The sequence below is a fragment of the Eptesicus fuscus genome, chromosome 16, assembly GCF_027574615.1.
Source record: "Eptesicus fuscus isolate TK198812 chromosome 16, DD_ASM_mEF_20220401, whole genome shotgun sequence".
In the NCBI taxonomy this organism is placed as follows: domain Eukaryota; kingdom Metazoa; phylum Chordata; class Mammalia; order Chiroptera; family Vespertilionidae; genus Eptesicus; species Eptesicus fuscus.
The window spans coordinates 43672231-43693879 of record NC_072488.1 but is presented as its reverse complement, the minus strand read 5'-3'; the positions used below and the strand labels follow the sequence as shown (position 1 = coordinate 43693879).

Sequence of the window (21649 nt, the reverse complement as noted above, 5' to 3'; positions counted from 1 at the left end):
GTGTGTGTGTGTGTGTGTCTCATCTCGTCCGTCTGTAGGTGCTGGGATCTGCGAGACGCCCGAGAGAAGGAAGAGGAGGCGCGAGGTGAACTGAGTTTGATCCTGCGGCGGCTACAAGTGGGTCCCGGGCGGGCGGCGGGCGCGGGCGGCGGGCGGCCGGGGCGGGGCGGGCGGCGGCGGGCGCTCACACGCTCGGGCCGCCGGCCTCTCACCACGCCTCCGGCTTTGTGAGCGCGCCGGGGAGGGGGGGGGGGGCTGGCGGAGCGCCCACGGCGCAGCCTCCCGCCTCTATATAAACACACGCATCGCCTGGCTTTGGACTCAAATTCACATTGAGAGAAGCTTTTAAAACCACCAGCCCTGAAATCCTGCCTCCTGCTTTCCCCCCTCTTTCATTCTTTTTTGCCTTCCTTTTCTTTTTTCCCCCCTCTTTCTTTCCCCAGCAGCAACTCCAGAGCCGAGAGCCTGCGTCCCGGGACGGACTGCCTTTTCTTAATTGATACAATAGCCCAGCTCGGGTTTTCACCTCCTCCCCCAACTCCACCCCGCCTCACCCCTCCCGCCCGCCGCCGCCGCCGCCGCCGCCGCCCCAGCGCTCGCCCCGGGCTCTGTCGCCGGCTGCGTCCCATCCCGGCCGAGGTCCGCCGGCTCCGCACCCGCGCGCTCCGGCCGCCGCGCCGCCTCGCCCGCCGCGCCCGCTTCGGGGGTGCAGCGGCGGCTCTGGAGCCGAGGCGCGCCGCCTGGGGCAGCCCCGGGACGCTGGGCTCGGGCCTCTCCGCTCGCCTCGGCTGGGGAGCCTCTCCCCTTGCCCCCAAAGTTTCTGGGTTCGTTGGAATTTTTGGATTCAGGATTTTTTCCCTTTTTTTTTTCCACCTAGGAATTTGAGGGGGAAACTTTTGACCAATCGATCGCATTTTCTATCCCTCCTTCCCCCTTCTTCTTCTTCTTCTTTTTTTTTTTTCCCTGAGCAGGGGAAGGGGTTTACAAGAGAGGTTCCCGCTGGACAAAGTTTTTCAAAGTTTTCCGAGTGTGATGGTTGCGGGGAGAGCTAAGCCACCAGCTTGATTCACGGCTTCATCTCACCCCCCCTCGAGCTGCCCCTCAGTCCGCTATAAGGGAGCAAACAAACAAACAAACAAACAAAGTTACACTCCGAGTCGCCTCGTGTCTCCTCTCTCTCTCTTCTAGGCATTTTTTTTTTCTCCCCTCCCGCTCTCCCCTCGACGCTTCCACTCCCCTCTCCCCTTCCCTTGGCCCCTTCCTCCTTCTCTGTTTCGGCTGGAGGTGCCAGGACCCTCGGCCGCAGGCACCCCTCCCCCGCCGCTCAAGTCCCTTGTCCGGCCCTCCCCTCCCCCGCCGCGGCCGGCGCAGCCAATCCCCCGAGCGGCCGCCAACATGATCTTTGAGGGCTTGGAGCTGGTGTCCGCGCTGGCCACCCTCGCCGCGTGCTTGGTGTCGGTGACGCTGCTGCTGGCCGTGTCGCAGCAGCTGTGGCAGCTGCGCTGGGCTGCCACCCGCGACAAGAGCTGCAAGCTGCCCATCCCCAAGGGCTCCATGGGCTTCCCGCTCATCGGAGAGACCGGCCACTGGCTGCTACAGGTAAGGGCGCGCTCGCTCCGGGGCTCTCCGGGGTCCGCTAGCGGCGAGCGCCGGGCCGCTGGTGCCGCGGGCCGGCCAGGGGGCGCCGGGAGCCTGAAGGCACTGGTCCCGCCACGCCCCTTCCCTCCTGTCTCCCTGCGCCTCCCGGGCTTCGCTTGCCCTGCCCGCGGCGCGGTTCGAAGCCCGCGGGCGCAGGGGGCGCAGGTTCAGGGAGCTGATCAGAGAGGTCCCCGGAGCTGAGAAGGGACCCCAAGACAGGCTCTTCGCAGTTGCAGGCTATTCAGCAGAGGTGCATGGGGCGTCCGCTTTCGCCTCCCCTTTGCCCTCCAGGCCCCAGGCACCGTAGGCTTCCTGGGCTTTGGCGGTGCCATTGGGACCCGGAAAATTGAGTCTGGGAGGAGGGGGGGGGGGGGGCGCAAAGGCAGACAGAACTGCCCATTAAAGACCCGGACTTGCTCCTGCCCTCTCGTTGGCTGCTCCAGGTACCACTACCCTGGGTCACGGTCCGAGAAAGTGTGTGTTTTGTGGTGGGAGCGGAAGGAAGTAACCCAAGGAAAATGAGAAGCCTGGGGCCCGAGGTTTCTCTGCTTTCGGGGAAAAGGGTCTATTTACTTTTTGGGTGAGGACAGTGCAGCCGGGGAGAGGTGTGTGCGAGGTGCACAGAGTGCATGTGTGTTTGCTGTCGGATGCCGCACAACCCTACACCGCCGGCGATGCAGGGCGTGCGCGCGTCGGGAACCGGACCCAGGTAGGTAATGGGGAGGTGAACCTGGAGTTAAACTCCGTCAAGTGCTAGACAATCGCTTTTGCAATTTGATACACACCAGGTCTCTTTCTTGGGGAGGAGGGGGGGGACGTCCCTAGGTCGACCGCAGGAGGTGTGTTGTGTGCGCTCACGCGCGGGTGTGTGTCAGGCGGACGCTGGTGAGGGTTAGGAGAAGGATGAACGCCCCGAAACGGACAGCCCCGGCGGCGGGGAGAGGTGAGGTGGGAGGTGGACGCAGAGACCTGTGGATTTAGAAGGGAGAAAGCTTGGCTTGAAACTAACAGACGCGTGCAATTCGCTCTCACACGCTTACATCCCGCTGGGCGCCAAGTGTCAGCGGACCCGGGGCGCGGAGAGGGATGCTGTGGGTCTTCCCCCAAGTCCCAGAATCATCCCTTTTCTTTGGGGGGGTTGTTCGTGCAACCGGGTGGGGTTCACTTTAACCAATGAGATTCCCCCCTCCCCCCCCCCCAAGAAAGAAATCCCCAGAGCATATCCCGAGCCACCCCACTTTTTAAAGGGTTAACTGCGGCGGTGGTCTAGGCTTTTGGCCGAGAATTTAGGAAATAAAATAACTCACTTGGGCACAAGCTCCTGCCTCGTTAGAGCCAATCTGCGGAATCCGCGGTCTGTCACCACCCCCACCCCCGTTTCCTGACCTTTCCCTGCCCCCCCCCCCCATGTCCCCCTGACCTTTTCTCAGAATCCCACAAGGGCCCTAGGGGCTCAGCGTCCAGCCAAGCGCAGAAGATGGGGAGGAGGAAACGGGCCTGCGCCCCCCCATCCATTTGCCCTTGGGGTCCTGGACTCCGCGGTGGGAGGGAGATGGGGGGGGGGTGCGTGCGGAGGAGTGCTGAAGGGGTTAACGGGAGCCTTCTGAATCCCAGCTTTATTTTTTCGGAGTCATTTATCAGATTTTACGGGGGGACCTCCAAGGGCTCTCCGTTTCCACCGTGCGCCATCTAAACAGAGCCCAGGGCTAAAAATACAACATTTTTGTATAAATTGGACTCGCGGCCCGAGCGGCCGCCCCTATGAAAGTCCTCTTTGTGAAGACCGTGGAAACGGCGGACAAATAACTCTTTATTAATGCCACAAAAAAACGCACTTTAATTATAGTTAGGCAGATCAGAGGCTGAGGGGGGGGGGGGCGGTGGCGGGAGAGAGGCGGCGGCGACCTCGGAAAATTCACAGCCCAACTTTTGTGTCGAAAGAAAAGAAAAACAGAGGAAAAGAAGGAGAGGAGAGACGGGAGTCAGACTGAGTGAGCGAGACGGTATAGCAGACGGAGGGAGGGAACCCCGCTCTTCACCCCCGCTTAGTCGCACCTCCACCCTCTCTTAGATTTCTCTTAAAGGGGTAGACGCCGTCTAGGTCGGCGGCAGGGTGGGGGTTGCTCTCCCCGACCCGCCGACGCGGGAGCGGGGCGGCGTCCCGCGGCCCAGCCCCCCTGCCGGAGGCGCGGGGGCTCCGGGCTCGCTCCCTGTCGCGCGCCGGGGCCGGAGGCGCATGTGGAAAAGTGATTAGGGCTCTGGGTTCTGCAGAGTCACTTTTCGGCAGGGCTGGGGTGTGGACACATCTAGCTAGAGAAGACTTTTCCGTGGAAGGAAGGAAAGTGAGCAGGGGGACCCCCCCCCCCCCCCCCACCCGGGAACAGGGGAAGCCAAGCTGTCCCTCCGGGCGTGCCTGGCCCGGGAGCCTGGAGCCGGCATCTCACTCTCGTCGGCAGGAAGGCTGGGCCGCGGGACAGGTGGCGCCCCTCCCCTGGTCACCCGGGGCGGCCTTGGCAGGAGAAGGGTTAATGCGGGGTGGGGTAGCGAGTTCCTACGTCAAAGGTGAGCGGGACGCCCCCGCCCCCGCCTCTCGGAGGTCCCCTTGGTTTCCGGTGCCCTCCGGGGGCCGGCCCCCACCAGCGCCTCCGAGCGCGGCCGGGGCTCGGGCCTGGCTCCCTTCCGCTAGCGCCGCCGCGGCCGCTGCGGGGGATCCAATTACCTGCGCAGGCCGCCCGGCCGGCCCCGCCCCGCCCCGCCCCGCCCCGCCCCGCCCCGCCCCGCGGGACGCGCCCTCCTCCCCACTCCCGTCCCCAGCTCCAGGGCGGCGACGAAAGTCCCTTTCAGTTATTTCCAGGGCATGCAGCCTTAGGAAAACCTCGGCTCTCGGATCGTGAACAGACCCTGCAGAGCCGCCAAGGGCCACCGGGTCCCTTCGCGGTCCACACCCGAGAGCCGCGGAGCTCCCGCCCCCAGCGGCAGAGCCCGCCTCGGGGCACGGACCGCTCGCCGCTATAAATAATCTCTGGCCTGCGGCCACTCCGCGGGGTCTCGCCAGCCAGTGGCCGGGAGCCTGGAAATATTTATTTCCAGAGGAGGCGGAGGGGTTGGGGGTGGTAGGAAGGGTGACGGAGGCTCTAGCGCCGGGTGCTGCCGTCCGGGATGCCTTCTCCCTCCCGACAGTCGTTACTGAAAAAACAGCTTCCGCGGGGTGCCCCTGGGCCTCCCTGCCGCCTCCTCGCATTATTTATCACCCTCTGGGCCCTACTTCCCAGGCCTTGTGCTTGCTCTGAAAAATAAAACCTACGCGCGTGCTTGTGTATTGGGGGGCGGGGGGGGGGAGGTCAGGGTACCGGTGCCTTGAGTGGTGTGTCCCGTCCCCCATCCCCCGCCCCCTCCCTGCCCCGCGGGTCCTGGAAGCTGGGCCTCTGGGTAGCCTCCTCCGGAGAAGGGCGCCCTCAGAGAGGTCTCCGCTGTGGCTCCCGCAGGGTTCTGGCTTCCAGTCCTCGCGGAGGGAGAAGTACGGCAACGTGTTCAAGACGCACTTGCTGGGACGCCCGCTGATCCGCGTGACGGGCGCGGAGAACGTGCGCAAGATCCTCATGGGCGAGCACCACCTCGTGAGCACCGAGTGGCCGCGCAGCACGCGCATGCTCCTGGGCCCGAACACGGTGGCCAACTCCATCGGCGACATCCACCGCAACAAGCGCAAGGTAAGAGCCCCGCCGCCCGGCTCCACCCTCCCCTCCCGTGCACCCCTCTTGGGGAGAGGAGTTCTCGGAGCCCCGGGGACGTCTCCACCTCCTCTGTGCCCCGCGTGCACACCATCCCGGGGGTTCCCCATGCTGCGATACGGGTCGACGGCCTGCACAGGCCTCCGCCGGGTCGGCCCTCGTGCTGGCCCCAGTGTTGGTCCAACGGGTGGCTTTTTGAGGGGTGGTTTGGACGGAGCTTGGACATGAGGGGGTTGAGGCCTCTAACGCCAATCCTCACCGTGCTCCCCAAAACCGGAAAAGGAAGGGGGTACACGACGGCTAGGTCTCTCCCCTTCTTGTCGTGTTTCCCCCGTGAATTCCGACGGGTCATTCTAAGAATCAAACGTAGCCTGCCCGCCGCAGGTCGCTTTAATAGCGACGCCAGCCGGCGCGGGGGCTGGGGCGCCTGGTGCGCAGCGGTTCCAGGGCCCCGTCGGGGAGGGGCCAGGTGGAGTTTGGGCCACAGCGCGCGCGGGTCTGGACCGTGGGGGAAGGACGAGGGGATGGGGGAGCGGCGGAGGCGCGGCGGGGGGATCAAAGCGCACCTACCCCCTCCCATAAAGAGGAAGAGAAAGTGGGTGTTGATCCTGTGGATTTCCCGAGCGCCTGGAAGAGGCGCGAAGGCGGAGAGCCAGCGCGCCGCGAGCGAGCCTCCCCGCCCCCTCCCAGGGCTGAGCCGCCGCCGCTGCAGCCGCCGCGGCTCGGAGCGCGGGCGGCACGTGCTGTTTGAACTGCAGTAACCCGAAAGCTGAGCCGCCGGCTGGCGGGGAGCTGGCTTGCGGGCTTAAAGCGTCCAGAAGGGGGTGGGGGAGACTGCACGACCTCTCCTCCTTCCTTTTTTTTTTTTTTCTCTCCCATTGGGTCAGCGTACTCAGGTTGGAAACCCGAAGGAAACCCAGAGGCAGCCTCTGATCGCTGGGCAGAGGGGCAGAGCCCAGGAGAGGGGAGGGGGCGACTGTGGGCAGCCCCCCTCTGCCGGAAGGCTGCGTGTGAGGTGGTCTCAGGGAACGTAGGAATTCATCCTACAGTATTTGATGTCTTCTGAAAGGCCTGTGAAGAGTAGTTCTCCGTGGCAGACAAAGGAGGAAAAGCCGCACGGAGTGGACTGGTCTGCGCTCACCACCAACGCCCCTCCTCCCATAAAACACGTATTTCAGGACAGGAAAGGGACTCGCAAAGTTTCTCTTATGGCCTCACTGGAGCAGGAAGCCGCTAACAGGGCCCTGGTCAGATTGGAGGGAGGGTGTTCTGGGAAGTGGCCGGGAGGGGGCTGTAGGCTCAGGAATGGGGGCTTGTCAAATATCTGGGACACATTTTTTTTTTTTTCTTAGTGTTTGTGGCTCCACCAAAAGCTCATCCCAAAGAATGTGGAGGGAGGCTGAGACTCAGAAACCCAGCTCCAAAGAATGTGATTGCTTCTCCTTTTATCTTCATAGAGTCTTTGGCAAGAAAGTAATTCTTTTCCCCTTCACAGGGGGCAACACTGAGACTCAGAGCGTCTGAGAGACTTCAGACCAGGAGACATAGCAAAGGCAGGTGGAGTCCTGAGCGTTCCTCCACAGGAAGAGGTGTTTCCTTCCAGGCTACCAAGCGGAGCCCTACTCAGTCCTGCCCACTGGGGGCTGGCAGAAGCTGGAGGGTGGGGATGGGACGGGATCCTGGGAGGAAGAAGGCTTGGTCAAGACCTGAGTGTGAGCCCCTGGGCGTTCAGAGAGCTTCTGAGTGAGGCTGTTCCTTGGGGAGCCAGCCACCCTCTGCCTGCCTTGGCCTCTGGCCTCCAGGTGGGGAGGGCCTGCCTGGAAAGCCCCAGGGTTTTGGGCTTCGTTGTCCATTTGGGAGGAACGGAGGAGGAGTGAGATGCCGTAGAGGATCCATGTCAGAGGAATACACAGGGAAGGGGAGAGAGGGCTGTGGTGGGACAGGGCTGGGAGCAAAATCTGAGGACCCCTATGGGGCATACACTTGCCTTGCCCTCTAGCTCCCTGGGCATGGGGAGCAGCCATAGTGAAGTTCATCCTGACACAGGCTTGGAAGCAATGCAAGGCCCTCCCTTTGTGTGTACTAATTGTGTGCCTGCTAGGTGACATGTGTACACATGGTCCTATAGTAAGTGCATGGATAGTCTCTTAGTAAGTGCATGGATAGTCTCTCTAGTTGGTGTTCCGTGAACTTAAGTTTCCTGAACTAAACAGAAGACCTTGGGTTAGGTACAAATATAAAGCAGGAAACCTGGTCCTTGCCCTCAAAAAGCGGAGTGTAGCCGGAGGGATGCGAGGAGAATACTCAGGGGCACGTGTTGGTCCTGGAGAGAATGGCCAATCTGCTGGACCCAACACCCAGTGGGCCCAATGCAGCCAGGGCGGGGGCTGCCGGGTGCCACTCACTGCCTTCTCCAGCTCACGCTGCTGCCATCAGGGACGTGCCTGGAGAGGGGGCTGCTGGGCCAGGCCAAGGCCTGGTTAGGATGCATTCGCAGGAAGCGAGGCCCAGGTGTGCTGGGGCCCAGCTGGCGGGGTAACTAGGAGCGTCACTGTTTCCACGGGGGCTGGTGACCCACTCCTTCTCTGGGAGGTCTGACCAGATGTTCTGGGAAGGGACTCCTCGCGGCCATCACTGAATCCAGGTGTTTGCCCCGGTTGCCCTGGTTGTCTAGGGCCAAGAGGAGAGGGGTTGCCAGGGAGAAAGTTCAAAAAGTCTTTCCCAGTCTAAAATAGTCCTCTCTGAAAGCCAGGCCTGTGTCCCTATAGCCACCACCAAACTCTGTCCCTCCTCCTTTGTTACACTTCCCCCACCTGGAGTGCCCCTGATTGATGGAGGAGGCCCGCCCCCCCCCCCTTCTTTTTATGTGCAGAGAGGCTGGGGTGTTGTCCCAGAAGGGTGGACAGAGTCTGGTAGGAATGACGGGGCGGGGGGGGGGGGGGGCAGGGGTGGAATTGTCAGACATTTCCTCCTTCAGAGATAGGGCTGGGTCTCCGCACCAAGGGGCCAGAAGCTTCAGGGCGCCTCAGACAGTGGTCTTCCCAGAACTTAGAGATACACTTGGCCTGGGACCCCTGGACTGGGGAGACCCAGGAGTAGTCTTCTTGCCTCTCCTTCCCAGATCCCTGGCTCAAGGCCTTCTGTGACAGAGGCTGAGGTGGGGCAGTGCTCCCTGAGCTTTGGAGGGAGGGATTAAGAGACCCACCCACTGACTCTCACTAACCCTTCAGGCCCCGTCCGGGGGTGGGGGGGGGGTGGGGGGGTGAGCTTAGGCTCAGGATCACTGTACTCCTCTCAGAAACCCTGTGCATTTCTGTGGGGATGGAGCAGCCGGGAGGGAGGTGCTTCAGCAAGCAGGCAGAGCCAGGAGGGCCGTGGACGCAGGGTCCTGGGGGAGGCCAGCCAGGCCTATCTGTAAGTGGCATTCAGACCAGTGACTTCGAAGTCATGTCCACGAGGCTCAGCTCAGAGCAGAAGTTCCCGCCTGCTTCGAATAGGAAGGAGGGAGGCGTGCATAGCCAGGCACCTCTATTACTGGGAGGGCCTCCTGGCATAGACCTTTGTCCCACCAGCTGAAGTCCTTCACCCAAAAGTCACTGTGACACCAGCTGGTGGGCACAGGGGCCATTGAGAGGGCAGGTGGCAGGAAGGATGTCTCTGAAGGTCAGTGGGGGAGGAGCCCACAGCCAGCCTCCAGGGCGCCTGGGAGCCGTGCCTCCCTCTGCATGCCTTTGTGCCAAACAGTGGGAGGGTGGGTTGGCTGGGGGTGGGGGCCACCCCCTCCCTTTTCCCTCTGTTCTGTGTCCTTCTCCCAGGATGGGGAGGGGTCTGTGCCCGTGATGCTGATGTGCTTGTTCACTCTTCAGCCTTGGGAGACAAGTGTGGCCTTGGTGGGGAGGGGGTGGGTGCTTAGCTGGGGTCTGCTCTGGCCCTGAGCCCCTTCTGCCACTGATGTATCCATTCCAGGTTCCCAGGCAGAAGGGCAGGCATTGGGAGCGTGTCTCCAGGGGCTGAGAAATACTGAGAGCAAAACAGAGTAGCCAGGACGGCTGGCCTTGCCCTTAGAATCAACTTGGGCCAGAGAGGAGGGTCCCCCTCAGGGCTCTGTCAGAGCCTTGGGGTTGAGTACAGGGCCTGGTGGGGCTAGGAGTGGTGCCAGGCAGGGGGTTCAGGGACCCTGGTGGGTGTGGCCCATCAAGTCCTGGACGTGACCTTGGGAGGCCCTTCCCCTTTGGGCCTCAGCTTTCTGGGGGGTTTCACTATGACTGAAAGAGGAAGGAGTGGGCACACCTTTTCAGTGCGTGTGGCTCTGCCAAGCGCTGTCCTCCTCTCCCCCACTGGGTAAGAGGGTCTCTGGTTGTGTGTGGAAGGGGAGGTGATTAGAGCTGGAGGCAAATGGGGGACAGGTATACTGCTTCTATAAGTGCAGGGAACCCAGAGGGACACGCACAGGCTCGGAGGTCTGGGCCAGCCCCTCCCAGCCAGAGGGGCTGAGTAGGGGCTGGCGCAGGAGGCAGCCAGGGTGCAGCCCAGGCCCCATGGAAATGCCAGGCGGCTGGGAAGATGACGTCCTCTCTGGTCCTCCCTCTTACTTGAGTATAAAGTACACACCTTGGCGTCACCCCTGTGCTGTGCGGACAGCTGCCCCGGTGGCTGCGTGCCCTCTGTTATTCTTTCCACTCCTAAGGCCACGGCTCCGGTGGCTTGGCGGGGTGGCCTGCCTAGGCCCCCACCCTCCCGGGCAGCCGCTTCCATTCCTCCCAGTCTGAGTCACTGGCCCAGGGAGTGGGTTCCCTCTCTGGCTCTTCCAGCTCTGGAGGCTGCCCATCCATCTCAATCTGTCTGTCCATCCGTAGCGGCCAGCAGAGAAGGGGAGGTTATGTGGCTGGGCATATCAGGATGCAGGGCCCTTGAGGGTTCATGGAGTGACTCCCCTCCCAGGGGCACTGGGTGAGAGGCAGGAGCGGGGATGAGGAAGGATTTGTAAAATCAATTATAGGGAATTTGAGCTTTGACAAGCCCCTTGGTGGTCCCTCCTCACTCCCCTTCCCACCTCATTGTGGCATCATCTCTCATTCAGGGGAGAAGGAGAACCAGGGGGGCGGACTCCTGAGCTGCAGTGTTGGTGGGGGAACCAGCACGGGCGGGGGAGAGGGGAGGGTTTCCAAGCACATCCTACAGGCAGGAGCCCAGCCCGCCCAGCCTGTGGCTGAGGTTCCCAGATCTCCCCGACCCTCTGCCCGGCTCCCCTGGCTCTAACCCTGGTAGAGAGTCCATACCTGCTGCTCCCTCTGCGGGGCTTTGCCGGGGCCAGGCCTGCTCCCGATGACCTTTGTCCGGCATTCTTGGCTCACTGTTGGGAATTCCAAGGGAAGCCAGAGGGGGACAAAGCCGCCCTGGCCGCTGTTACTGTTGTGGTCAGGGGAGGCGGCTCTGGGGGCCGGGAGCCCTTCCTTTCCTCACACTGAGTGGCTCCACTGGGCACCTTCCCACATGCCCGCGTCCTGACCCCGCCCGCCCCATGGCAGCCTCCCTCTGCCCTGGCCAGCACCTCCGCCTCCTCCTGGCCTGTGTGGCGGGGGCTGCCCCTACTTCGGGAAGTGCCCCGTTGTTAACCCTGGGCACAGACCCAGGGATGAGGCCCTGGAGTTTTCCCGGGGCCTGGGAGGCCCCAGTGCCTATGGAGCAGCGGGGCCAGAGGCGGGAGCATGGCCTGGGGGACTCCCTTGGTCCTGGAGTGCCCGAAACTGCCTTTGTGTGGCTTCTCATTTGGGTAGTTTCTCCACCTCGGGGGGGCTCTGAGGAGAGTCCTGGGACATCCAGGTGAGAAAGAGACTCCAGAAGTTAGATCTCTGGTTGGGTCAGGGTAAGAGCCTTGCTCCTGGCTGCAGTTCTCTTTTTGGAAGCCCAGCCCTGGGGGTGGGGGCGGGGGAGGCCCTACAAGTTCAAGGTGTTTGTGGGCTTCCTGAGGTGTGGACCACGGGCCCTTTCAGTACCCCGGCTCAGTCCCAGGTCTCCTTGAGTCCCCCCTGCCCTCCCCAAGGCTGGAGAAGGCGCTATTCAGTTGGCCATCGCTAGAGGGCGCAGGGACTGTAACCTTTGGGGCAGGGCAGGGCTTGCCAGTGGGTCCAGCCTGGCCACTCCTGAGGATGCATTGGGGGCCCTGAGAGCGCCCCTTTTGGTAACCCCGAGATGGCCCCTCGTGGGCCACCTTAGCCCTTGTAGGGAGTGTGAGTGGGGGCCTGGCAGGCACCGGGGGACTCGTGCAGGGCCAGATTCTGGGCTTCTCGGAGGGGATAGCATCTGCTTAGGGACATACGGATACTGGCGTTTAGGTGCCGTGTACATTGAGAGGAAAAAAGGGGTCGCCAGGCTCAACCTTCCCATTTTACAGATGAGGACGCTGAGCCTGGGGGTGGCTTGGCCATGATCGCACAGCAAGTTGGTGGATGATCTGGGTTTAAAAGCAGGCCTCTGGGCACCCAGCCTGCCTTTTCCCACCACCCACTGCCTCTTAGGGCCCAGCCCATTGACTTTGCCGGTTCTGGTCAGTGTGGCCTCTGCCCCATTGCCCCTCTACGTGCCCACCTTGGAGCCCAGGTCTCCCTTGCACCGGGGGCCTGGCCATCCCCTGCCTCCATGCTTCCCATGACAGCACCCCTCAGTCTGCCCTGGGCTGGCTGGCTCTGGGCCAGGGGTGACTTCTTTGTCCTTGCCTGGCCCCACCTCCAGCCTTCCGCCCGAGGCCTGGTGGCCACAGTTATCTTTCTACTTTCCCAGCGAGCCTGCTCAGCTCCCACGTGCCACTCTCTGCTCACCCCGTGGGCTCCTTGCTGTTCTGTAAGGCCCCTTAGTTGGCCAGGGTTGGGGTCTGGGGACAGGGCCCCCCCTCCCACCCCAGACGATTTTTTGACCAAGAGCTGAACCTAGAGACCTAGGATGCCCCGGCGGAGGGCTGAGACAGAGAGCACTGCCTTTATCATAACCCTGTGGAGGGAGGTGGCAGCCGAAACCCCCCTGGAAATTCCTAGGACCCCGATCTGGTCAAGGTGTGTGTGACCCGTCCGGGCCTGGGCTGCCCTTGCCCACCTCCCATCGCCCTTCTACCTTTCAGCTGTCCCTTCCCAGCAGGAGCAGCCCCAAACAGTGCGGCTTCTCTGCCCCTCACCAGCGGCCTCCCTCCCTCCCTCCCTCCCTCCCTCTGCCCACCGGGAATTTCGGAATGAAAGTGCTATTGTGAACGCCTGGCTGGGCCACTGAAGGGCCAGCACTGTTATTTCTGCAAACCAGCCCTCCCATTAGCCATGCAGGGCCGAGGCCAGGAAAATGTTACCTTTTCCTCCTCGAGCTGACTGCAGGGGAAATTCTCACATTTACAGTTTGTGTGGTGGTTGTGTTTGGGGGGCAGGCGGGGAGGGCGGGCGCGTGTGTGTGGTTTGCATGGGGCAGGGTGGGGGGGGGCTGGAGGAACATTTGCCTCCTTCCCCTGAGCTGCCCCTCCCCCTGCTTTCCCCATGACCTTCCCCTTGGTGCTGGCGGGAGGGCACCCCCCTTCTGCTCCAGACTCGGGGTGTGGGGTGGATGGAGGGTGTCGGTTACAAGTGAGACCCACAGGCCATCAGTAAATAAACTGACATCCTCCCCTCTCGTATCACCTTGGCAGCAGCAGGGGCATCTGGGTGAGGAGGGGCAGGAGGGGTTGCTGAGGCATCGGGAGGACTGAAAGCAGGGCATCAGGGTCTCATTAGCTGCAGTTCTCTTGGACCAGGAAGATGCAAGGAATTAGAAAGGGCTTCTGCTAGGCTTTGTGATCTTTTGGGGTGGAAAGCCTCGCCCCCATCCTCCTGCCTCCAGACCTGGTCGCGCTGAAACCTTCTCGATGGCACAGCTGTTAACAAACGCCCTAGGATCGCCACCTCGTACCTGGTTCCCAGGGAGGGAGAGCAAATCTGGGTCTCAGGAAGTCCTACTCGCAGTCTAGCCTCAGACCCTCTTGTTCTCCCGTCAGTGGAGCAGAAGAGCCACCTCGTTCTCCTCGCCCACTCTGCTCACCTTTGTTCCCCTCCTCCTGGGCACTTCCGCCCTGTGGCCTGGGGATTCCGGAATGGGCCACTGCCTCCCCCCCAGCCCCGCCCAGACCTCTCTGTGCTGCCCCCGTGGCTGGGACGGCCGCATCAGCCACAGACCCGTGGGCAGCTGGACTGCCCGGCCCCCAGGGCTTTGCCATTGTTTGGAGCACGAGCTTCTCTGAGCTCCAGACAGAAGATGAGAGCGCAGGTCCCCCTGGGAGTGATGTGGAAGGTCCCCGAGTAACAGTTCTTAGGAATGATGTTTTCATCCCGGCCTGCTCTCCCACCCGCCACCAAGACACAGGCCGGTCAGGCTCGGGGAGCCAGTGAGGGCACCGTGTCCGGGAGACAGAAGGCGGGGCGTGGCCAGGGTGAGGACCCCGGAGTGTTCCCCAATCACAGCCACGGGACCTGTGCCTCAGCCAGGCCCCCGGGGGGGAGCCTCGAAGGCAGCCCGAGCCCATCTGACCAGGGGCCCGCCTACCGCTCTCCCTCCAGGTGTTCTCCAAGATCTTCAGCCACGAGGCTCTGGAGAGCTACCTGCCTAAGATCCAGCTGGTGATCCAGGACACGCTGCGTGCCTGGAGCAGCCACCCCGAGGCCATCAACGTGTACCAGGAGGCCCAGAAGCTCACCTTCCGCATGGCCATCCGCGTCCTCCTGGGCTTCAGCATCCCCGAGGAGGACCTCGGGCACCTCTTTGAGGTCTACCAGCAGTTCGTGGAGAATGTCTTCTCCCTGCCTGTCGACTTGCCCTTCAGTGGCTACCGGCGGGTGAGCACCCAGCCACACGGACAGAGCGAGTGCCCGTGGGGGGCGGGGGGAGCCTTCCCCGCGGTCTCCGTGGAGAGGGGCCGTTCTCATAGGAACCCCCAACCCCGCGCCACCTAGGGAGGAGGCCCTTGGTGGCCCTGCCTTTCCCCTGGGGTGACAGGATGGTCCCCTTCTCCCCGCAGGGCATTCAGGCACGACAGACCCTACAGAAGGGCCTGGAAAAGGCGATCCGGGAGAAGCTGCAGTGCACGCAGGGCAAGGACTATTCGGACGCGCTGGACATCCTCATCGAGAGCAGCAAGGAGCACGGGAAGGAGATGACCATGCAGGAGCTGAAGGTGGGGGCCTCCCCAGCGGGCAGCACCGCGCCCGTGCTCCACACGGGGCTGCCCCGGGTGTGTGTGTGGGGGGTGGCGCCGGCCCCCTCTACCTCCACAGGGACTGTTTCTGAGCAGCTGCGGTGGTGTCACCGCACTGGGCTGGGGCTGAAGCAGGAGGGAGACCATGTCCCCGCCTGCCCTGCACAGGGCCTGGTGGGAGGACTCGGAGCATCTGCGACGGGCGGGGCTGCCTTCCCTCTGCCCACGAATGGCTGTGCACCCCGTCCTGCTGGTGCATGGTCTCCATGACACTGGCCCCCAGGCTCTCCACCCCGCCCAGTCCTACCCACCATTCGGGAAGAGATGTGAGAAGCTGGCCCTTAGCGCCCTCCGCAGGGACTCAGAGTCAGTGGTGCTTGTCCACCTCCTCCCCTCCCCCCCCCCCCCCCCCCCCCCCCCCCCCCCGATCTCTATGATTTCAGTGCGTTTTAATGGTCCCAAGAGCCCTGGAGGTCACCTAGGGAAACTCAGACCCAGCAGGGGAAGCCACCTTCTGGGCAGCCTGGTCCTTAGATTTGGACGGGGTCTCCTCCCGTCCCACCAGCCTTTCCCCGTTGGTGGCCTTTGACGCCCTCCCAGCCTGCGTGGCACTGAGGAAGCCCCGCTGGGCTGCCGGCCCCAGCACGGTCCACATAGGGCTCTGGGAGGGCTTCCTGCCCGCCTTTCGCAGGGGGTGTCCCACCTGGGAAGGGACCCATTAGTTCACCTGTAGACCCCGCCCCCCACCAGCTTGCCAGGAGCCGGTGGAGACTTGCTGCAGACTCCCACCCCCCACCTTGGCTTCCCCTCTTCTAGCTTCAGTTTTCCCCCTGGTGAGCCAGGAAGGAGCCCAGTAACGTGCCCATTTCACAGGATGTTTTGGAATCATAGGTGGAGCCATGGCAAGCAAGGGACTCAGGCCCCTTCCCTCTCCTCTCTGGGCCTGGCGTCCACATTTGTAAAATGTAGGGCTTGGAATGAGGCCACCCGCTGGGCCCTTTCCAGGGGGCACCCATGGCCCAGGGGTCCTGCTCCCCAGGGTCCCCTGGAGGAGTCCCCTCAGCCTTCTCACTGCTGTGCCCTCCCAGGTCCTCGTGGGTATGGCCTCAGACTGCCTCCCAGACCCTCATGTCCTCCTGGGGGCAGTGGAAGGAGCTGGAACTGGGAAGATGGGGGTTTTTGACCCTGAACCCCCACCTCACTCACCTGCATAGTGCCTGGCTCCTGGGGATTTTTCTCTTTTTTCTGTGAGCTCACTGCACGGACCAGGCTGCTGGGGCTCCCGGCCCCGGATCCAGCAGTGAGTGAGACGTGGCCCCACCCAGGGGACTGCCCGGCCAGTGCCCCTGCCCTGGCGGTAGCAGTTGTATCTCCTGCTGAGTCCGGGGACTGACCCTCTTGACCTGTGTCCATCGGGGCCCAAACGCTCCAGCAAAGTGAGGCCTGGAGGAAGCAGGCAGGGCCCAGCTAGATGACGCTGAGGCTCGGGGGACCTGGCAGAGGGGGGTTACCCCAGGCTGGGTCTGCCTGGTGAACGGATCCCTAACGGCGCCTCTCCTCTCCGCGCTGCAGGACGGGACCCTGGAGCTGATCTTCGCCGCCTACGCCACCACGGCCAGCGCCAGCACGTCGCTCATCATGCAGCTGCTGAAGCACCCGGCCGTGCTGGAGAAGCTGCGGGAGGAGCTGCGGGCCCACGGCATCCTGCACAGCGGCGGCTGCCCCTGCGAGGGCACCCTGCGCCTGGACACCCTCAGCGGGCTGCACTACCTGGACTGCGTCATCAAGGAGGTCATGCGCCTCTTCACGCCCATCTCCGGCGGCTACCGCACCGTGCTGCAGACCTTCGAGCTCGACGTGAGCCCGGGGCCTCGGGGGTGGGCCTCCGGGGGCCGCGGGAGCACTGCCTGGGGCTGATGGGAAAGAACAGACTCCCCCTCGGGGTACCTCAGTCTGATGGGGAGATACCCCTTGTTTTCAAGGAGCTTTGGATCTGATGGGAGAGACCTGGTCGCAAAGGCTGGGTCAGATGAAGCCAGCCTGGGTGTCATATATGACGTTGCATGTAGACACTATAAATGTCATATATGACGCTGCATGTAGACACTATAAGTAAGAGACAACTAACATGCAGAGGGTGCAGGCCTGGCCAGGGGGTCACAGTAGGGTGTCTCTGGGAACACCTGGGTGGGGGGCTGGCAGGCAGGGGGTCCGGGCCCTCTCAGATCTCTCCTCCTGCCCTCACCACCGCACCCTTCCCCCTCCTGCCTCCAGGGTTTCCAGATCCCCAAAGGATGGAGCGTCATGTACAGCATTCGGGATACTCACGACACAGCGCCTGTGTTCAAAGATGTGAACGTATTTGACCCCGACCGCTTCGGCCAGGCTCGGAGCGAAGACAAGGACGGCCGCTTCCATTACCTCCCCTTCGGCGGCGGCGTCCGGACCTGCCTGGGCAAGCACCTGGCCAAGCTGTTCCTGAAGGTGCTGGCGGTGGAGCTGGCCAGCACCAGCCGCTTCGAGCTGGCCACCCGGACCTTCCCCCGCATCACCCTGGTCCCCGTCCTGCACCCCGTGGACGGCCTCAGCGTCAAGTTCTTTGGCCTGGACTCGAACCAGAACAAGATCCTGCCGGAGACGGAGGCCATGCTCAGTGCCACGGTCTAAGGGGGCCTGGCCCACACCCCTGCCTCAGCCCGGCCAGGCCCTGGGGTGGGAGGCGATGGAAGGGTACAAACCTGTGTGTGGGAGGGGGCCGCCGCCCGGGGAAGGGGAGCGGCCCCCATACCTGGCCCTCCTGTTTTCTCTCCCTGGCAAGCCCTACCCAAAGCCAAAAGGGCCCTGCTCTTTGGGGGGATGGGGCCCCCCCTCCTGGCTCCTGCTTCTCCCAGTCTCTCTCCAGTTCCCACCAGCTTAGCTCCTGGGACAGGGCCTGGCCGGGGCCTCCGCATGCCCGTTACAGTGTTAAATGTCAGTCACCTCACGCTGCAGCATTTGCTTGTCCTGTTCCCAGCGGACCCCTCCCCTCCCATTTCGTTTGGACCCTATTGGTTTGAGGTCACGTGGTCGACATGGGGGGCAGGCGGAAGAGTTGGGCTCTTCAGCACCCCGCCCCCTCCTGCCTCTACTCAGACTCAGGCACCTGCCCCGCCTGGTGTTCGCCTAGAGTCCCCCCCCCCCTTTGCCAGTTTGGACATTTGAAATTACCTATTGCTGCTACTTGTTTTCTTTCCTCTGAAGTTGGGGCAAAAGAGCTCCAGGCCCCATCCTCCCAGCATCCTCTCTGGTGGCCCGGGGCGTGCACACAGCAATGACATCCCCACCTCCCTGCCAGGTGGCCCTGAGCCCACCCTGCTCCACTGTTACACCCCGCCGAGGCCCTCGGCTCATATTTATTCACTGATCTAACCGAATCTTGGCGTTACTGGGGACTGGGCTTGCACCTCCTCCACCCCCCAGCCTCCGTCCCCGCTGCCCGGGGACCTACTTCTGCGAGTGACTCAGCCCTCTCTGGCTGAGCTTCAGCAGCTCCCGCAGGCTCCAGTCCTTCTGTGGGTTCAACCTCCACGGCACTTCTGGGGTGCAGTCCAGCACCTCTGCCTTTGTCCCCCAGCGGAAGATGAGGAAATGGCCCACCAACTCCTCCCCAACTCTGCCAGCAGCATGGGGATTTGGAGGCTGCACCATCTCCCACACAGTCACTGTTCCCCCCGGGGACCCCCCCCCCCCACTAGACTAGTGAGTATGGGGAAGGATACGGGTTCTTTCTCTGACAGGGAGCGAGGGGCTCCATTGTCCCTTCCTTAACCTTCCCCCTCCGCCTTGGAAAGGTGTCCTTGAAGGCCCTTCCCACCTCTATGCCACTGTCTGCTTAGCCCAGCTCAGGGGTGTGGGACGAGATGAGAGCGAGGGGAGGTGAGCTAGAAGGCAGCCCTTCCTCAGGGGTCCTGAGGCGGCTGCGGGGAGGCTGTGGGGAGAGCTGAGGAGAGCATGTGCGATTTGTCAGAAGTAGATTTGCTTGGAAACGGGCCAGTCGGTGGGGGGGATGACTGGGGGGGAAAGGAGTAGCTGCTGCCACCAGCATTTTGGGATGCCCCCCCCCCCCCCCCTGGGCTGGTGTGGGGCCTTTGGTGAGTCTTCAGCGGTTTTGTCTGGTTTTGGATTTGTCTGTGCTGTCTGTGTCTCTCAATTGGCTTTTGATGCCGTAAACGCGATGAGTCCTCTTTACAAGAAAACCAGCGCACGGAGGAAGGTGCGGGACGTCGATGCGTCTGCCTCTCGAAGAGGTGACCACTGACCACGCCGTGGCCGCCTCTGAGGGTGCTGAGGGGACAGATGGCACTCCCACTCTGGACCCCACTCATAACCACCTGTTCTCAGTTGTTTCATTTGGTTTCTTCCTTTTCACTATTAAAAAATAGTGTACAGCAGATTTGATTGGCAAAAAAACAGACGTTCAAAAAAAATTAGTAATAGCTCTCAGTTTCTCTGCATTCTGAAAAACAGGCAAAACTGTGTTAGGACTCATCAAAACTTGCAGGAGAGCTGCGTGGTCCACCAGCGTTGGGCACCCACAGGAAAGCCTGGCGTCTGGACGTTCCTGCGCCTTCAAGCTAACCCGGCTCCCGGGCCCAGTCGTGCTCGGGCCAACAGCTGGGGATGCGCAGGGGCCGCTTCAGACGGGAAGCCCACTGGGCGCGGCCCTGGAGGGCTCTGGGAGGCCTCAGTGGACCTTCCATTTGGGGTGACCAGCTGGAGAGGGGCAGAGAGAGGGCTGAGGAGGGTCCCTGTGAGGAGGGAAGGAGGATCATTTGCCCTGCTGGGTCTCAGAGATAACCAGAGAAAGGAAGAAAGCTCTTGACTGGCTGAGCGAGGGGTTCCCATGTCGAAGTCCATCCATCTCTCCTCTGTGCGTCCGTCGGTGTCCGTGTGTCTGTGTGTAGGTCTTCTAGACGTAGCGTAGCTGGGTGATGTTTTCTCACTTACCATTCCTAACTATTGTAACTTGACGTTAAAAAAGACAAAACCCCACCACACGTTTCCTGCCACGGGCTTGCAGATTGAAGCACTTTCGATGTTGGGCGCTGGCGATTCTGTTCTGGGCTCCATCCCGACCCTGCCCAGAGCGCTATGATATTATTTTATACACAAAACTTTTTTTTTTTCATAAATGTTATAATTTTGTGTCTGTCTTTATAAACTATTATAAGTACTATTTTTGTTATAATTCAAAATAGATATTTAGTATAAAGTTTTTGCTGTTAAATATTTGTTATTTAGTAAAATATGAATTTTTCTCTATTGTAAACATGGTTCAAAATATTAATATGTTTTTATCACAGTTGTTTTAATATTGAAAAAGCACTTGTGTGTTTTGTTTTGATATGAAACTGGTGCCGTGCGTTTTTGCTGTCACGTGGTCTTAATCTGTATATAATATCCCATGTTGCATATTAAAAAAAAAATGAATGTTGTGCATTTTGTGATTTTGAAAGTACTCGATGTGGCTCTTTCATAGGCTTCCATAATAAACCGTGGGGACTCACCTGGTTTGGCTTTCTGGTCTCTGCCTTCTCGGCCTCACTGAAAGGGCCCCCCCGCCCCCACTCCCTTCAGCGGCACCCAATCCCCCCTGCCAGGCAGGGGGTTCTTCTGAAAGCATTTGTCCTGTGAGCCCACCTGCCATTCCTGTGCGCAGGCAGAGAGAGGAGCAAGGCAGGGTCCTTCGACAAGTAGGGTCCCGTGGGGAAGGAAAGATGCAATTAGACCCCCCCCCCTGGCCCCGGAGGCCTGTTGGGGGAGGGGGCAGCTGGAGCCAGCGCCCCCGCCAAGTATGGCCATGACCACCTGGGTCAGGCGTCTCAGTGCCAGACACGGCAACCCCGAGTGCTCAGGGCCTGCCCTCCGCGTCATCGCGTTTATAGGGTTGTCCGCAGCCACATGGCGAATGGAGCAGAATTCAGTTCCCCTGACTCCCGGCCCGTGCCACGCGTGGCACGTTTCAGAGGCTGTTTCACGGAGCAAAGAGATTCCCTGGTCACGTACGTTTGAGGGAGGGGCTGACCAGGTAGTCAGATCCCCTCACTGTGGGGCTTTTCAGGCCCGTGTGCCTGAGAACGGGCACACTGAAGGGCAGGGCGGCGTCGAGTGGGCACCGGTGACGGGCCCCAAGCCCCTGCGATGACAAACCAGGGGCTCTCTGCCCATTGCCAGCTGCTCAGCAGCCTGGCACAGAGGAGGAAGGCGAGACCAGCCCAGGCCACGACGGTCAGCCCCAGACAAGGAACGTCCAGGGCGGCTCCCAGGATCGAGGGGCCGCGGGTGGGGAGGCAGAGCCGAGACCCCAGAACTGCACCAGGAAGCAGGGGGGACAGGCCTCCCAGGGCCCAGGCTGCTCCAGCCTCTGCCACGCCCGGTGTCCTCCCCGGGCTGTGCTCAGGGAAGGCCCCGAGCTGGCCCGAGAAGGCCTTCGTGTGGCTGCCACGGGTCTTTTTGCTTCAGCCTGTCAGACCCAGGCTCGGCTCAGGGGCCGCAGGCACAGACACAGCCCAGTCGCAGGGCCTCTCTCCCGCTGGGTCACAGAGCCTCGGTACCCAAAACAGAAACAGCAGCTTATTCCGAAGGATGCCGTCAGGGCAGGGCACTCAGCAGGCCCTGACCCCCCCTCCTCTGCCCTGTGCCACCTTCTGCCTCACCTGCCCCCTCCCCACCTCACCCAGGCCCTGAATCCTAGCCCTACGCTACCCCCACCCCTGCCTGCCCTCCCCCGGGGGGGGGGAGGGGAGCAAGGTGAGTCCTTCATTTTCTTTTATTACTATTACTATTTTTAATTTTTTTTTAAAAAATATTTTTATTGTTGATTTCAGAGAGGAAGAGAGAGATAGAAACAACAATGATGAGAGAGAACCATTGATCGGCTGCCTCCTGCATGCCCCCCCCCCCCCCCAATGGGGATCAAGCCTGCAACCTGGACATGTGCCCTGACCAGGAATTGAACCATGACCTCCTGGCTCATACATCAATGCTCAGCCACTGAGCCACGCCAGCCTGGAGAGTCCTCCTTTTTCCACGAGATGGA

At 61.8% G+C, this 21649-nt stretch overlaps 1 protein-coding gene across 2 annotated transcripts; it reads left to right on the top strand.

Annotated features, from left to right (window-relative positions):
• Positions 1-350: 350 nt before the first annotated feature.
• LOC103291433 (cytochrome P450 26B1) lies at positions 351-20116 on the top strand. 2 transcript variants are annotated; one of them, XM_008147459.3, is made up of 6 exons: positions 351-1599; positions 5124-5348; positions 13937-14212; positions 14395-14550; positions 16144-16428; positions 16846-20116. In XM_008147459.3, exons 1-6 carry the CDS (start codon positions 1396-1398, stop codon positions 17236-17238), a joined length of 1539 nt encoding a protein of 512 aa, XP_008145681.1. In that variant the 5' UTR covers positions 351-1395; the 3' UTR covers positions 17239-20116. The 2 variants fall into 2 exon arrangements, with proteins under 2 accessions (XP_008145681.1, XP_008145682.1); XM_008147460.3 differs by lacking the exon at positions 5124-5348.
• The last annotated feature ends 1533 nt before the right edge of the window (positions 20117-21649 follow it).

Coding starts and splice junctions, on each gene's coding strand:
- LOC103291433 (XM_008147459.3), top strand. CDS start 1,396: ATGATCTTTGAGGGCTTGGAGCTGGTGTCCGCGCTGGCCACCCTCGCC. Junction 14,213..14,394: donor CCTTCAGTGGCTACCGGCGG/GTGAGCACCCAG, acceptor TTCTCCCCGCAG/GGCATTCAGGCACGACAGAC. Junction 16,429..16,845: donor TGCAGACCTTCGAGCTCGAC/GTGAGCCCGGGG, acceptor TCCTGCCTCCAG/GGTTTCCAGATCCCCAAAGG.